This window comes from Anolis carolinensis, chromosome 4, assembly GCF_035594765.1.
Source record: "Anolis carolinensis isolate JA03-04 chromosome 4, rAnoCar3.1.pri, whole genome shotgun sequence".
Lineage (NCBI taxonomy): Eukaryota > Metazoa > Chordata > Lepidosauria > Squamata > Dactyloidae > Anolis > Anolis carolinensis.
This window is the reverse complement of record NC_085844.1, coordinates 196,219,466-196,237,580: the sequence shown is the minus strand read 5'-3', so window position 1 is coordinate 196,237,580 and position 18,115 is coordinate 196,219,466. Positions and strand designations below refer to the sequence as shown.

General features: G+C 39.9%; 1 protein-coding gene across 2 annotated transcripts; it reads right to left on the bottom strand.

Annotated features, from left to right (window-relative positions):
* Positions 1 to 2,760: 2,760 nt before the first annotated feature.
* On the bottom strand, positions 2,761 to 18,109 carry taf8 (TATA-box binding protein associated factor 8). 2 transcript variants are annotated; one of them, XM_062978500.1, is made up of 8 exons: positions 18,005 to 18,109; positions 14,945 to 15,101; positions 11,701 to 11,799; positions 11,526 to 11,588; positions 9,224 to 9,348; positions 8,790 to 8,937; positions 7,538 to 7,680; positions 2,761 to 6,073 (listed from the first exon to the last, which is right to left on the bottom strand). In XM_062978500.1, the coding sequence occupies exons 1-8, from the start codon at positions 18,074 to 18,076 to the stop codon at positions 5,930 to 5,932; spliced, it is 951 nt and encodes a 316-aa protein (XP_062834570.1). In that variant the 5' UTR covers positions 18,077 to 18,109; the 3' UTR covers positions 2,761 to 5,929. The 2 variants fall into 2 exon arrangements, with proteins under 2 accessions (XP_062834570.1, XP_062834571.1); XM_062978501.1 differs by having other exon boundaries at positions 7,547 to 7,680.
* Between the last annotated feature and the right edge of the window lie 6 nt (positions 18,110 to 18,115).

The window sequence follows — 18,115 nt, the reverse complement described above, 5'->3', positions numbered from 1 at the left end:
TCTGCCCTCACTTAAAACCAAGTATGTAGTTAAAGGGAAGAATAAAATGAAGATTTGGCATTCTTCCTTCACAAATGGAATTTTCCTTCAATTCCCACATTTTTGACATTTCAGAAAGAGACAGTGAAACTTCTCTAGAACTCTTATGTTATTTATTTAAGATATTTTTACCTCGCCTTTCTCCGCAAGCAGGCTTAAGGCAACTTATAACAGAATAAAGCTATACAATACAAAGTTAAAATATAGCTAAAATTACATGTAAGAAAGGAGTTAATTAGTTGTGCTCACATTTCCTTGCTACCTTTATCTGCCCCTTTTTGGGGCATCCTCTGGAACAATATGAGAAGTCAGCATACGGAGATGGCAAGCAGCAAACATCAATTTCCTGCCCTCCATACTTTTGTAGGACCTTTTATTATATCTTGATGTTCTGGAAGGGACATTTTGGAGCCATTAATATCAACATAGTGGTTGTAGAGATAATCATCACATTATATTTAATATATATATAGGATTCCAAACCTGATTATATTTTAAAATGCATTTTAATTCATTAGTTTGTTACCAAACCCATTCTCAAGACAACTAGCAATGATAGTGGCACAAAGTTCTTGTTCCCTTTCTCTAAAGCAAGTGAATACTGTCCTTTCTGCCCTAAAAGTGAAGTAAACCAATACAATGGTTACGCAAATGTACATGGAGGATTTATCAGTTTTGACGTGGCAGGTACTTTCTATCTTAGTTGGCCAAGGCCTCAAAGCTCTCTGTGTAATTAATCTTTCCATGGAGAAAAGAACACCTCCAATGGGAATGGAGAAAGTGAGCCCCACCTCTTCATACCCTGAGATCACTCCTCCTGTTTCCAAGGCAGAAAGACATACAGGTATACAGCAATGAAAATGATGAGGTTGCTATTTCTAAAGCACCATTCCATGATGACCTTTCAAGCAGCATTGCTTTTGCTCCATTAGTCATCTGTCTTAAAAAGCTTTAGTCCTCTCAGAATAAACAAGGTTCCTGCTAAACCAAAACAGTTGTGTCCATTGTTGAACTTTATGCTGTCCAAATTTGTCATTCTGACTTTACTCTCCTTTAGCAATCCGGTCATAAAAAGCATGATCTGGGCTGATATTTCATGTGACAGGAAATTCCCACTCAGGAGATCACATGAAGAACCAAAGGGAGATGGAGAAACTCATAGAAGCACATACTTATCGAGTTGGAAGAGACAAGGGCCATGCAGGAAAAGCACAACTATACAGATTCTGTTTAAAAAGCCCCCCAAAAAGTAGCCTCCATCACTCTCCAAGGCAGAGTTCCACTGTTGAACAACTCGTCCAGTCAGGAAGTTATTTCTAATGTTCAGGTGGAATCTCTTTTCCTGTAATTCGAAACCATTTGAGTCCTGGTCTCCAGGGCAGCAGAAAACAAGCCTGCTCATTCTTCCTTATGACAGCCTTTCAAATGTTTAAACATTGTTATCATGTTTCCTGCAGGTTAAACATACCCAGTTCTTTAAGATGCTCATCATAGGGCATGGTCTCCAGATCTTTAATCATTTTAGTTGCCCTCCTCTGGACACCTTCCAGCTTGTCAATATCTCTCTTAAATTGTGGTGCCCAGAATTGGGCACATATTCTAGGTGAGGTCTGACCAAAGCAGAATAGAGAGGCACCAAGACTTCCCTCAATCTAGACACTATGCTCCTTTTGATGCAACTCTAAATCCCATTAGTTTTTTTTAGCTGCTGCATTGTTTGCTAATGTTCAACTTGTGCTCCACTAAGATTCCAAGATCATGTACTGTTGTCAAGCCAGGCGTCACCCATCCTATGTCTCTGAATTTCATTTTTTCTGTCTAAGTGTAGTATCCTACATTTCTCCTTGTCGAAATTCATTTTGTTTGTTTTGGCCCAGCTCTCTAGTCATTTTGAATTCTGATCCTTTCCCTCTGGAACATTAACTATCCTTCCCAATTTGGTCTCATCTGCAAACGCAATAAGCACGCCCTCTAAACTTTCATCCAGGTCATTAATAAAGATGTTGAACATAACTGGACCCAGGAAAGAACCCCAGGAAACTCCACTAGTCACTTCTTTCCAGGATGAATTTATTTATTTATTTATTTCCAATATTTCTACCCCGTCCTTCTCCCTGAGGGGACTTCTTTATTGTTCATGTTGCTGCTGTTGCAGTAAGAAAGATCTTGTGAAGAAACAGAATAGTAGCTTTCAACAGACAACACTAAGAGTTATCTGGCTAGAAGTACTTCATTTCAGTATTATTATTTTTTTTAAAAAAGGGATCATACTTCCAGAACAATTTACAGTTTTACAAGTTAATCTAACCTTAAATCTTGAACTCAAAATAAAGAAAAATATCATCCAAATCATTTTATACTCATGTTCTAGCTACCAGGCCTGTTATCATCAATACAAATTCTGAAGTGGACCCTTAGAAACTCTACTAACAACTGCACCATTTCCTGTGTGCATTTAAAAAAACATTTGTAACCAATGTCTTCTCCTTACCCTCCTAGAAATGCTAAGATTTTGATATGAAACTAAATTCTCAAATGGTTTCCATATAAAAAGTAGCATTAAAGATTTAAGAACGTAAAAACTATTCCAAACAGCCAAGCTCTGAAGATAACTCCTCGGTTCACCAGCTCTGAAGATAACTCCTCGGTTCACCAGTTAAAAGGTTTGCAAATGTGTGATAATCACTTCCAATACAAGACTGAATTCACATAAAAAAAAACTCAATTTGGCTTGTGCAAGCACCATTTTATTTTGAACTGAAAAAATAAACTGTTTCCACTATGTTTGGTGTATTTGGCTATTCTTTTTTCAAAACTGCTAAGCCTAACCAGTGACCAAAATATATAAATGTAGAAATATACAGCTGTATTTACATTGTCTATACAAGTACACTGCATGACTGACAATGACAGGTTAACATTGGCCAAGCTAAATGGTTTGAAGTGGTACTTCCAACATCTTTAACATTTCTTCTTCTTTTGTGATAAAAAGCACTCTAACAGAAAAACTGACACTAAAAACTGCAAGTATTGAAGCCACTGGGAGAAACTTTGTCTTAATCTCTGGATTCTAATGATACTCTCCGAAGCTGCTAGAGGAAATAGAAACTTTGCTCAATCAAGTCAGGCCCTTACAATAATTTGAACAGAAATGTTTATAAATGTGTGTGCACTTTACATTAACCAGTAAATGCTTTACTTAGCTGAACAAGACAAAGGTAGGCAATATTTACCCCCTATGCAATTTTGAGATCCCCATCACGCTCCATTTGTCAGTACTTCAGACCCCTATTTTCTCCATCTTTCTCCGCCCAAAAAGGGACTTTCTATTATGTTACTCTACAGGGTGATAGTACATTCTGGCACCTTGTGAAGCACAAAGCCGCTGAGGTTGTCACATAATTCCAATAATCCCAGAAACCCAATTGCAGCTGCTAGGTTTCTGGAATAGTGTAGTCTCCAAATCATATGATGGCCCAAAAGCAAAGTTGCCCATCTCAAAGTCAGCACATTTCATCTTCTAACATGAGACTTTCGAGAAGCCGAAAGAGCAAGAAATTATTTGGGGAATTGGTAGAAGAACTGTAGCCAACAGGATTCTGCTGCCAGGTTAATTACCTGGGATAAACCAAAAGATGGTCCAGTTTTCAGCTAATGTTCAGCACGTATTGAAGACTAAACTGGTTCAATGATAATTTGTGTTTTCACAGCATGAATAGGATCTAACATTGACAGAAAAGAGTCAAGCATCCTAGAACTAATCTAGTACAAACTAGCTGCTTTTCCAAGAGGTTAAGATGTTCCTGCAAACAATGGGGGATTAGAATTGCTAATATTGCTCCCAAACAAAATGTTCACACCAATTTGTCCAGTGCAAAAGTCATCACAGACTATGGTTAGAAAAAATATACATATTTGCCAAAGGAACTCTGACAGCTTAATGCAATCATTCCCAAATTTTGCTTCATTAGATGTTTTGGACTTCATCTCCCAGAATTCCTGACTACTGGCTAGACTTCCGGGAGGTGAAATCCAAAACCCTCAGAGGACCCAAATTTGGGAATCATTGAACTAGTGGTTCAACACGACATCTAAACCCATTCTTCTTTAGGCAATCATGCTACTTTGGCTTTTCTACCAGATCCAACCAATCTATAATTTTATTCTGAAAAACAATCAGAATATTTGAAAAAGAAAAATTATTTTACCCTTTCCTACTCTATAAATATTTGGGAAGACTAAAGCAATAATGTAGCTTGTACCCTAGTGGTACACCTTAAAACCAATAGTTTCTCTGAACAAAACAAAAAATGATGTATTTTTCAGGAGGAGGCTGGGGACATCAGCCTTGGATGGCTTGATTTTTTTTACTTTTTTCACAAATATTTGATTTCTCCTTCTTTAAAGATTTCAGTGATACTCTTTCTACCTTAACCATTGTACAGAAAATCATTTTCCTCGATTGCAAGTACATAAATGTATTCATTCCATACAATCTACATTTTAAGGAGAAAACTGAATAATGTGTGGATATTAATTAGTTTCAATTGGAAGTAGGAAAACCACAAGGATTTAATAGAAATAATGAGATTTTCTTTACCTTGAGATATATTCATGTTTCAACTCAAGACGTAATAGAAGATACATGATGGATCGCAAGGACTACCAGCCAAGATCACAACAGCTATTTTCAAACACTTGTTTTCATTTAAATACTCTGCAATGAACTGACATCACAGAGACACTTTTCCAACTGGAGGAATAAGATTACAATGGCACTTAAAGCTGTTCAATTAAATTACAGATACTGTTATTTTAAGTAGCGAAAACATACTTTCTGCATCATTTGTTCTTTTGCCCCTCATTCAGGCAATTGCAGATTTTCAATATAGTAACATCTTTTTCACTTTCAATAAAAAACAATTTATGCCTGGAACAGATTGTATGCAACCCAGGAAACACAGTTGAGGTTTTAACTTTGCAGTATTTTATATTCTGCTTCAAACTACTGATGAGACTGGTGCTCTTGAAAGTAAATCTTTGGGCCAAAGGCAGATAGACATATTACTGCTATAAAATTATGGAGACCTGAAATCTAACACTTTGAGCCATAAAGTGCAGTGAAAAAATTCTAAAGAAAGTTATCTTAACCAAGTAAAGACAAAAGGGCCACAATAAACATATTGAACTACAAATGCACTTAAAGAACTGGGCATCTTGTGGAATTAGCTTTCAAAGCCTACGTTTGGCAGACCTGTGGCAACTTTATCTTCTGAATTGGATGTTATTGCTGATTTTTCCCTCACCTGGCCTAACATCTCATATCAGAGCTAAGATCTGACCAAAACACAAAAGATCAGCTCCAAATACAAAAAGAGCTTGAAGATGTCTGAACTGTTTAGTTCTGAAGTGTTTCAGTTTTTAAAAGGCACCACAGAAGATCTCTGGATGGCAACGTCAATTGCTTCTCATCCAACAACTCATGTGTCACACAATGATTTGACCTGTGTCTTAACACAATTACAAAAAATAAGAAAGAAGGGTTGATTCTTGTGATGTTCCAGAAGACCTGGAAAAATGTAAGCAAGACTGTCTTTTTGTCTGAAATCCTCAATCAGAAGAGATGTTGCCAATATTGCAGACTGACATGCAGCCTTCTCTGAAGCAGAGAGATGAAGAGTTCTCTCTGCATGATCATCGCTTGCTTAAGTTCAATGTTTTAGCCTTCTTCTCCAGTCATCACAAACTGTTGGGGAAAAGATAAAATTGGAGATTCCATCAGGCCCTCAACCAGCAATACCTTCCAGCTTTTCCTATGCCCCATTTCAACAGCATAGAGTCTCCTAAAAGATGAAAAGCTTCCTCTGACCACCCAACAACTCGCTGCAATTCACTTCTTCCTGCGGATCTTGGGTTTCTTCACTGGACGGAGGTAGGGATTGTCTATCAAGTTCTCCTCTCCATTTCGGCTGCCAGAAAGGGAGGTGTTGTGCTGTAAGACTGATGCATTCTCCTTCTCAGCTCCTGAGTCGTCCTGGCAAGTAAAACAAAAAATGAATTTCAGTGGAATAACATAACCGCCATCACACACAAGAAATGTCAAGAGACAAGACAACTGGGACATGCAGGAGATAGAACAGTAAACCATAGAGGCAACTCTCAGTCAGGTGCCCCCTGCTGGTAAGTAGAATACACTGTGAAATTAGAGTGGTGCTGTGCTGGGCTAATTTTGATGAAATGTGATTTCTAATGTGGTTGGGAGACTGGCTGTGACAGTTGTTTGTGGGGGACAAGAGAGAAAAAGACCCACAAAAGATAATACAAGTTCCGTGTTTTCATATATTTGAGGTTTCTTGCCAGTCACTGTTCCCTTGATCCCATCAATTCCACACCTATTTTGATCTATTAATTTCATAGCTATTCAGAACCTGAAAGGGATTCTGAGATTTTTAGGTACAACAAGAGTAGTAGAGTCCTCCATATGTTGCTGAACTGCACCTTCCAGCAGTTCTAGCCAACACAGCTAAATCTGAACTATCAAAAAAATTCCCACACTTGATGCGGAGAATATGGTGATATCACTGTGACATTCAGTCAAGCAGATTCAACTGTAGGATATTGTTGCTGAGAGTAAACCAAGTCCACTGTTTCTAACATGAACGGCAGAAGGAGAGGAGCCCTGCACTGTCAAGGCAATAGAGCAATGCCTTCCTTATTAGTAAAGGTAAAGGTTTCCCCTGACGTTAGGTCCAGTCATGTCTGACTCTGGGGGTTGGTGCTCATCTCCATTTCTAAGCCGAAGAGCCAGCGTTGTCAGTAGACACCTCCAAGGTCATGTGGCCGGCATGACTGCATGGAGCGCCGTTACCTTCCCGCCGGAGCGGTGCCTATTGATCTACTCACATTGGCATGTTTTCAAACTGCTAGGTTGGCAGGAGCTGGAGCTAACAGTGGCCGCTCACGCCGCTCCCGGGGTTTGAACCCGGGACCTTTCGGTCTCCAGCTCAGTGCTTTAACGCACTTCGCCACCCTTACTGGGTGTTTTATTGCCCACAAATGCTGCACACCCCCAAATCAAGTCAGAGCATGTATAGAATGCATTCCCCAATCACATTTGACACCAAGGAGCGATTACTGGATCAAAATGAGAAAGCATGGCCTAGTTATCTCAATAATGAAGGATATGGTCTCCCTTTCCCTGTCCCTTCATTCATACACACCTGCTTATAAGGTTTTTACATCTTTTGGGGGTGTATATTCTTTGCAAAAGTAGGGCAGGTATATTTTCCTGGGAGAAACCATCTTGTTCCCTGACAGTCCTGTCCAAAATTTCCATAAAAATATTGAGCATCTTCTGCCAGCAGTATGTACACAAGCATCAGCCCAACATCTCTCAATCACAAACCTTCATTTATACTTCTGGGTGTGTGTATTAAGGAATTCTTACGACACAGGACCCAATATCACACTAAATCAAACAGGATCCCTAAGGCTCTACCGTGCTCACGTGCAGAGGGAGGTTCTCGGTGTCGGTCTGATCATCTTGCTCTGATGAATCTGTCTCCTCCATCTGCTGCATCTCTAACTCAGAAGGCAGCAAAGCTGTCAGGTAAGGTATTGAAAAAGGCCTTGCGGCTATCACTGGAGAAAGGGGAGAAAGAAGTCATGATTTCAGGCACAAAGATTAATCCCTCCAATGTCCACCCTAAAGTGGACAAAGCATAGGAAAAAAACAACTAATGTTGAAAGAAAGTTCTACATTATTTAAGATTATTTCCTTCTGATGCCTTCGAGAAACAAAAAAGGTTTACCACAACTCTCCACAGGTCACCTGGTACCTGCAGGTTACATTTAAAAATAAAATCTTATGGAAATATATAGTTCTATGGTTCAAGCAGTTCAGGGGCTCAACTGATGTAGAACGTGAAGAAACAAACCTAAAGGGAATGGAATAAGCAAAGTATTCACTAAAACTAATGTAGCACTGTGTCAAATAAAAACCCTGCTAGGCTATGTTAACAGAATTCATGGAGACAGGTCACCTCACTTAGTCTACTCTACCTCAAAAGAACTGCTGTGCAGCTGAAATCTTCTGGAGTAAGGGCAGGGAAAAATATTATTTCAGAAATATAAATAAATTACATATATAAATGAATCCTACAGACATAAAGTGCAGTATTATTGTATTCATAATGTGAGCTATAACCAAGTGACAATGGCTTACTTAAAGCTACCTAAAGGCAATATCTAAACAGAAGACATCATTGCTTGCAGCTGAGTGCCTCATCAATGTGTGGTCCCACTTTTATATCAATGCCCATTCAAAAGTAATCTGGAAAAACTTCATTGCTAAGCTTACAACCATTCCTAAATGTCAAATGTTTTGGAATTCACTATTTTTGGGAACATCATCCATTGCCATTTTTATCTATTTGATATACATTAGACTTAAACATGCTGGTAAGTGACCTATAAAGGTCCATGTTGTGCAACAGACTATATCTTCCTGTATGAGTCTGTGTAGACCCCAAGATTGTCAGCAGACACATTTCTTACATCTTCATAAATGCAGGTAGGGGAGTAACAAGATAAGGTCTTCTCAGTGATTGTCTCAAGACTCTGGATCTCCCTCCCCAGGAAGACCTGAACTACTCCCTCCTTGCTGACCTTCCATCAGCAAATGGGGAATATTTCATTGTATATGTGGCATATATAGCCATCAGACTAACTGCAATGCAGGAAATTCTTACAAGGAAAGGTGCTGACATCATCCTTGAAAAGGCTCTGTGTCTCTCCTGTCTTTGCCATGAAGCGGGTCAAAGCCCTTTCAACGTCTCGTCTTTGGGAAGCAGCTTTCTCTCGAAGGATCTGGTAATCCAGGACAGGCTCCCGGTACGTCTATAAAGGGGAGGGAAGCAGCCATGATTGTTCATGGATGTCGAACTGAGATTCTTCACCCCAGTAAGCCATGGACATGAAGCTAAGGTCATACCCATAAATCCTCTTATTTCAGGCGTATTTCCCAAATTCCTAAAAAGGAATCTCTCACTGGGATCCAACCACTAAGATCATACTAATAGTTTGCAAATAACTCATCTTAATAATTTTATTGTTCAAACCTCAGCCAATCTCTGTTCCACAGTGAAAGGATGTGATCACTTTGACATAAAAAAAGCCTACTTACTGGTGTTTTAATGTAAGTATGAGGATCTGGGAATTCTGGGAAATGGCCGGGTATATGGGATGGATGAGGTTTGTTCTGGCCAGCCGTCAGGGCTTTGGGAGTCACAGGCTGATTTGTCACTGGGGCTGCAATTAGAAATAGAAGTTCAGTCAAGGAACTCTCTGCCACAAGGTATCAGTCCAATTTACCAGAGGAACAAACCAGTAACTCTGGTCAATTCAACATATACGCAACTTTCCACATTTGTGCGTTTAACTTGTATAGATTTAATTATTAGAAGATATGACTAATATGTTCTCTCCAAGAATTTCTAGGACCTCCAGGGTGACTTCATGGTAAACCTTCACCAAAAGTTGATGAAAGAGTTGCCCTAGAAGACCTAGAGACTCCCAGAAATGTTTCCTCTAAAGTTAAAAAATAGTGGGTTTTTTAAATTAATTTTTTTTGCTCTGGGGGGGGGGGGGAGGTGTTGAGTCCTTAACTCCAGCAAAAGTGGAGGGTCTACTTTATAGTGAATGCATTTAAGCAAAGAAAATGAAAGCAGGTTGCCAGCATAAGTAACTATGGAAATATGTTATTACTGATTAGTACTGTAATATCAAGATAAAACCGCATGAAATATGATAAGATATAAAATTATGACACACACACAAAAATATTTCCATGTTGAATTCTTTCCCTCATTGCTATAATGCACAGGGTCGTCATTCCCAGTCATCACGCCCATTCTCTTCAGACTCAGCTAATAACAGAGAAACAGGGGTGAGGAACTGGACAACAATGAATTTATTGTTAAATGAAAATGTACTTTCCAAAGGAAAAAGCTATCATAGAACTTGAGACAGAGACACTTTTTTGGCATAAGCCTTGCATCCTATGTTCTCTCTGATCTCTCTGGTGGCAGCAAATAATTATACACTCTGCAATTCTTTGGTTGTTAACTATTTATTTATTTATCGTGTCAGAAGCGAACCGAGGGTACAAGTTGTAATGTATTTGAAAACACAAAGTTTAAAAAAACAACAACTTGGCATTATACTAAATATCCTTTGACCAGTAGCTGGCCACTTGAAGTGCCTCTGGTATTGCTGTAAGAAGGTCCTCCTTAGTGCATGTGGAGGGCTCAGACTGCATTGTAATAAGTGGTCTGCAGTCTGCTCTTCTCCACATTGATACTATAGTATACATTAGAACAGAGATCCTCAAACCTTTTAAGCAGAGAGCCGGTCCACAATCCTTCAGACTGTTGAGGGACCGAATTATCCTTTGAAAAAAATACGAACAAATTCCTATGCACACTGCATATGTCTTATTTGTAGTACAAAAACAACAACAACAATGAAAGAACAATACAATATTTAAAAATAAAAACAATTTTAACCAACATAAATCTATCAGGATATCAGTGGGAAGTGGGGCCTGCTTCTGGCCAATGAGATAGTCAAGTTAGTTAGGATTGTTGTTGCTGTGTGCCTTCAAGTCATTTCAGACTTTGGATGAACCTAAGTCTAAAACTGAGGGCGGGGCCAGGTAAATGACCTTTGAGGGCTGCATTCAGCCCACGGGCCTTAGTTTAGGGAACCCTGCATTAGAATATGAATCACTCCATTTCTCATTGGCTTACTGAGATTAGTTAAGTCTGGCTGACGATGCAACTGACTATTGCATTGCATCCTACCTGGACTAAGGCTGGATTTACATGCAGTATAGAGTCATATAATGTAACTCAATGCAGTTCAAACTGCATTCTATGGGTCTACACCAGGTACGGGCAAACTTTGGCCCTCCAGGTGTTCAGATGTTTAACCATGCCTGGTCTATACTGAACACACAATGCAGCTCAAACTGCATTATTTGGCAGTGTAGACCCAGCCTAAATCAGAAAGCATCTTACAGGGTTTAATTGGAGGCTACAGAAATACTTTCCCCCTTGGTCAAATTTGTGATACTTTAGGAAAACAGCAAAACTGGGGTGAGCAAAGCATGGCTGTTGGGCAGCATGCTACCATCAAAGCTGTCTTTGAAAGCCTCAGCCTTTTCAGATTCACTTAATTACCTTCTTTATAAGCCCTTAAAAAGAATAAAATGCTCACAGGGGAGGCAATTCAAGTTTTAATTAAGTTACAGGGGGACTACATTGCATAACATTCAAATCTGATCACTTCTGGGTTTTGGGAGATTTTTTGTCATTGTGTGTTATTGTTTTTGGAAGGGGGGTTGGCAGTTAGTGAAGCCCCCATTGTGTCCTAGTGACAATCACACCATAGTTGACCACCCCTTCACTAGACCAAATCTCACGTACGTGCAGTGATCACCATCCTCTGGGACCGTTTGGCATACGCAGGGAGAGTTTCTACATTGAAGCCTGAAACACACAAAAAAGAGGAAGAGTTAGGAGTAATAATACCCAGTCTGTTGGCATCTGTCTATAATCCGACTTCCCAGCATTACAACCATGTAAGAGTAAAAGCACTCACCCATTTCAATTAAGGTGACAACAATATCTGAAAGGGTTGGTTGAGTCCTTGCTGTATGTTCACAGACAGACTTGGCGCTCCTCCCTATTTCTGATATATCTGGTAAAACAAAGATCACTGCAGAACTGAGATTTGAAATATATATCCTTCATTCTCTCACATTCCCCCAAAAAATCCTTTCCAAGGTCCCAAATGCAAGGTAGACATGGGCAGTCCAAATGCCAAATTGTATATTTAAATCACAAAACACAACAAGATGCCCATTTCACAGATACTCAAGAGGAGGAAATATACAAACTACACATATCACATAAAATGTTTTTACGCACAAACATCATAACAAAGGTACAATATATCTTATTAAAGCCATCACACACACCCAATACATCCAAAATTAAAAAAAAATTAAAAAACATACAAAGCACACTGTTAGCAAAACACATACACACACATTTAAAAGAAACTCAAAAGAAACAAATCCCAACCCAACATAATGGCAGCTTAACTCAATTATTGCCAAGTCAATTGTTATACCAAATGGTGAAAAGACAAACTAGTTGACAAAAGAAGCTATGATTATTTCGCCTGGCTAAACGGCTGCATTGGCTTGTTCAAGAAACAAATCATGGTGAACACAGCTAGAGAAACACCATCCATATTCAAACACCTTGTGTTTCCATCTTCAAGTTGACTTATGGCAAACCCATGGTTTCATAGGGTTTTCTTAGACAAGGAGGTGGTTTGGCCAGTTTCTTCTTCTAAAATATAACTTAAAGCACATGGCTTTCATTGCTGGCTTCCCATACTAGTACAGACAGTCCCAGAGCCAAAAATAGCCAACTTACAAACAATTCATAGTTAAAAATGGGGATGAGACAACATGAAGTGAGATAAATTTACTCCTAAGAAGGAACGCTTACTCCTGGGAGGGTTATCATGGGGGGAAAGTGTCTCCACTGAAAGCTTTATCACCAATCCTTGTTTCCACAACAAGCCAAATGTTTCAAAATCCAATGATCAAAGGGACAGAAAGTGAGGTGAAATCTTCTGAACAAGAGGCACAGACAGAGGGACAAAGCCAGATATTTGTCTCTCACAATAAAGGTAAAGGATGATAACAATAATTGGACCGAGATCCTAAAATATATGACAGCCTTAATACAAGCCATGATAGCCCGAGGATGGAGGGATGAGACAAAATGGGATGTAGAAACTTGGTTGTCTTATATATCAGAATATATAATTAATGAATCATAGAATCATAGAATAGTAGCGTTGGAAGAGACCTCATGGGCCATCTAGTCCAACCCCCCGCTAAGAAGCAGGAAATCGCATTCAAAGCACCCCCGACAGATGGCCATCCAGCCTCTGCTTAAAAGCCTCCAAAGAAGGAGCCTCCACCACAGTCTGGGGGAGAGAGTTCCACTGCCAAACAGCCCTCACAGTGAGGAAGTTCTTCCTGATGTTCAGGTGGAATCTCCTTTCCTGTAGTTTGAAGCCATTGTTCCGTGTCCTAATCTGCAGGGCAGCAGAAAATAAGCTTGCTCCCTCCTCCCTATGACTTCCCCTCACGTATTTGTACATGGCTATCATGTCTCCTCTCACCCTTCTCTTCTGCAGGCTAAACATGCCCAGCTCTTTAAGCCTCTCCTCATAGGGCTTGTTCTCCAGACCCTTAATCATTTTAGTCGCCCTCCTCTGGACGCTTTCCAGCTTGTCAACATCTCCCTTCATCTGCGGTGCCCAAAATTGGACACAGTATTCCAGGTGTGGTCTGACCAAGGCAGAATAGAGGGGGAGCATGACTTCCCTGGATCTAGACGCTATTCCCCTATTGATGCAGGCCAAAATCCCATTGGCTTTTTTAGCTGCCGCATCACATTGTAGGCTCATGTTTAACTTGTTGTCCACGAGGACTCCAAGGTCTTTTTCGCACACACTGCTGTCAAGCCAGGCGTCCCCCATTCTGTATCTTTGATTTCCATTTTTTCTGCCGAAATGAAGTATCTTGCATTTGTCCCTGTTGAACTTCATTTTGTTAGTTTCGGCCCATCTCTCTAGTCTGTCAAGATCGTTTTGAATTCTGCTCCTGTCTTCTGGAGTGTTAGCTATCCCTCCCAGTTTTGTGTCGTCTGCAAACTTGATGATCGTGCCTTCTAACCCTTCGTCTAAGTCGTTAATAAAGATGTTGAACAGAACCGGGCCCAGGACGGAACCCTGTGGCACTCCACTTGTCACTTCTTTCCATGATGAAGACGACGCATTGGTGAGCACCCTTTGGGTTCGTTCGCTTAGCCAATTACAGATCCACCTAACCGTAGTTTTGTCTAGCCCACATTTAACTAGTTTGTTTGCCAGAAGGTCGTGGGGGACTTTGTCGAAGGTCTTACTGAAATCCAGGTACGCTACATCCACAGCATTCCCTGTATCAACCCAACTCGTAACTCTATCGAAAAAAGAGATCAGATTAGTCTGGCATGACTTGTTTTTGGTAAATCCGTGTTGACTATTATGACTTCATTAATCAAAGGAAAAGAAAATATACAAACAGCCTAAAAGAACAAGACTGGTTCAGGAAATGGTCAGTGCTAATAGACAAAATAGACGGAGACGAAAGATACACCACCTTGAACCAGGCATTCCACACGGTTAAAATGACACGATAATATTTTGAATTGCTGTTCCAGGGAGGAGGGAGGAATGGGGGGTAGGCAGGGGGGCGGGTGATACATTTCAAAGGATCGTTTAAAATATCTTTTAAGCATTAGTTACTTTTGGTATTATGTATACTGAAATAAGACACATATTGCAAAAAATTCTTAATTTTTGGGATGTATCAAATAAAAAAAATTAGAGAAAAAAAACTTTTAAAAAAAGAATTAAATTGTGGAAAACCAAAAAAAAAAAAAGAGAGACACAGACAGCAAGACTAACACCACATGGGTGTTAACCCCTCCCTATGCTACTCAAAGCTTTTATTTGTGTGTGTGTGTGATTTTGTGTATGTGTGTGGCTGGAGTTCCATTAAAAATGTGCCTTTTCTGACTTACATACAAACTCAACATAACCTGTCTTGTTCGTAACTTGGGACAGACTGCATCTCCTAAAGAAGCAGCGGTCTTGATGGTTCTTTGCACATAAATTCAAAGTATCTGTTACTGATGATACCTAAAAGACTGGTGATTTTAAACTGAGGAGATGGCACTGTCTTTCTAATGAAAGCCATCATTTGGGGGCTACTCACAGCTCTGGAGCATCTCCGTCATGGTTTCCACAGCTGCCTTCTCCGCGCTCTCAAACCCAGCCTCTGTCAAGAGGGAGCTGACCACCACCTGCAAGGTCCGCCTTCGAGCCAAATAGTAGTTATCCGCAGGAGTCGTAGAGTGTTTGCCACCAGAGCGCTGTTGGGTGAAAAACCAACCAAGAAAAGGGAGGCAATGGATGAAGGATGGACACAACCTAATGATATATCTCACCATTCCATAGCATTGAGCATGGCAACTAAAGTAGAGTCAAACTGAATTAACGCTACAGTCTAGATGTACAGTCTTAGTGGTCTCCAGATATTCTGAACTTGATCTACTTTCGGCATGAGGATCCTTTCATACTGCACAATTATAGCACTATGAATATTCAGTACACTCTCAGGCCCCATCTACATATAACCCAGTTTCAGAATGCAAATTGAACTAGAGTAAATGCAGCGTAGACTCATATAAACCAGTTCAATGTGGTTCAATCTGCATTATATGAATCTAAACCAGGCATGGGCAAACTTCAGCCCTCCAGGTGTTTTGGACTTTTAAATCTCACAATTCCTCAGTCTACACTGACCATTATAATGAAGTTCAAACTGGATTACAAGGCAGAGTAGATGGGGCCTCCGTTAACCAGCAGCCATGGGGAGTAATAGATGCCAGATAAATGTTGATTCTGCTTGCATGAGAGTTACTAAGAAAAATATGTTTAACTAATACTATACCCCATACTATACTATACCATACCATAAATTTTGCATTGACTTGATATTAATACTGAAATACAGCAGTTAAAAACAAATAAAGACAAACTTAATGCAAAGTAACCCATTTTTCCTGTTTCACTGTATTATAAAATTAGCTTTTTATCCATTTTGTAGGGGTTGCTTTCAAGCAATGTGTATAAGATGAAACCTAAATGAATGTTTTATTTATTTATTTATTACTATATTTACATCCTGCTCTCTCACACCCCAAGGGGGATTCAGAGTGGTCTACAACATGGCAATATTCAATGCCGCATATACAATGAAATAAAATACAATACATCAGATATATAAATACAGGTAAAAACATATAAATACATAAAACTGTTTTAAACCATGATACATATTCCAGAAATCATTGCTTTTGTTGCTACAGTTATGCCAGTTCTATATTGCACTATCCAAACGCCTGCTCCTATAGACAGGTCTTCACTTTTTCCTGAAAACCAGGAGGGTGGCTAGTCTGCTATCACTAGGGAGAGAGATCCATAGCTGAGGGGCCACCACTGAGGCCTTCTCTTTCGTCCCCACCAGTTGTGCTTTAGATGCAAGTCCAATCACCAAGTACAGGGCAGAAAAGAGCTGCTTCCAGGCCAACCAGGGATGCGGTCCACACTGCAGAAATGTAACAGTTTGACACCACATTAACTGATATAGATGCATTTTATGAAATTCTGGGATTTGTAGCTTTGCAAAACATTTTCTATGTGGGAGAGACTGGTGCCACAATTAACTACAACTCCCAGGATTTCATAGGGTGGAACTATGGTAGTGTTATTAATAATGTTGTGATATAATATATAATATATACTACAACTTATAATATAGTACAATGTATTATATAATATACTTCTAAATTGGCAGAAGCTGGAGCTAACAGCAGGAGCTTACCCCGCTCCCAAGATTTGAACCATAGTCATAATAATAAGGTAAAGGTAAAGGTTTTCCCCTGACATTGTCTAGTCGTGTCCAACTCTGGGGGTTTGTGCTCATCTCCATTTCTAAGCCAAAGAGCTTGTGGTGTCCGTAGACACCTCCAAGGTCATGTGGCCAGCATGACTGCATGGAGCACCATTACCTTCCCGCCGGAGTGGTACATATTGATCTACTCACATTTGCATGTTTTCGAACTGCTAGGTTGGCAGAAGCTGGGGCTAACAGCGGGCGCTCACTCACTCCCTGGATTAGAACTGCCTACCTTTTGATCAGCAAGTTCAGCAGCTCAGTGGTTTAATCCGCTGGGCCACTGCAGGCCTCAATAATATAGTACAATATAATATTGTACTAATTATATTGTATTAATAATATAGTAGAATATAATAATACATAATAATTGTATATTATATATTACATGTAATATTACTAATAATATTGGAGTATAGTGGTATATTACAATATAGTAATATATAATATTAATATTGTGATGCTAATAATATAATATATTGTATATACATATAATATTGATATTATAATGTAATACAATATAATACTAATATGTAATAATATTGTAATATAGTAATACTAATATATGAAATATAATTACTTCCAATAATACATAATAATATATAATGATATACTATTTTATTATTGTATATTTGAAGTTGCATTGTTTTTGATTGTGAGCCGCTTTGGGTGTCCGTATGGAGAGATAAAGGGGGATATAAATAAATTAGAATCATAGAATTATATAGTTGGAAGAGACGGGCCATCCAGTCCAGGGCAGCAGAAAATAAGCTTGCTCCCTCCTCCCTATGACTTCCCCTCGCATATTTATACATGGGTCTCATGTCTCCTCTCAGCCTTCTCTTCTTCAGGCTCAACACGCCCAGCTATTTCGGCCACTCCTCATAGGACTTGTTTTCAAGACCTTTGATCATTTTAGTCGCCCTTCTCTGGACATATTCCAGCTTGTCAATATCTCCTTCAATTGCGGTGCCCAGAATTGGACACAATCAATCAATCAATCAATAGTGACAGTGGTGTCCACCTGCTATAATTTTGAACCCAGCTCCCAAGGCCATACATGTGGTCCCAGAAGGGCCCGAAGGTGATTGGCACCTGCCCCAGCCAACCAGGGCCAACAGGGCTCGACCAATCATGATCCGCCCACTTCCCCCGATTCTCCAATCCGAAGCAGGTCCTGCCTTTCGCTCTGGGCTTTTACGCCTCGCGTTGAGGGCCGAAGACAGAGACCGTAGTCCGCGAATAAGCGCCATTTGTCCCAGAAAACAAAGAGGGAGAGAAAAGGGGAGAATCGTGCCCTCAGAGCCCCGCCTTTACCGCGCCCGAGCTGCTACTAGATCCACCGGTCCCTGTGTCGGCCATCTTGGATCCATGGGAGGATGCGAGCATGCGCGCCAGCGAAAGGGATTGTGGGGATCGTAGTTCTCA

Coding starts and splice junctions, on each gene's coding strand:
- taf8 (XM_062978500.1), bottom strand. CDS start 18,076: ATGCTCGCATCCTCCCATGGATCCAAGATGGCCGACACAGGGACCGGT. Junction 11,589..11,700: donor TGTCACCTTAATTGAAATGG/GTGAGTGCTTTT, acceptor TGTGTGTTTCAG/GCTTCAATGTAGAAACTCTC. Junction 8,938..9,223: donor ATACTTACATTAAAACACCA/GTAAGTAGGCTT, acceptor TCCCCTTTATAG/ACGTACCGGGAGCCTGTCCT.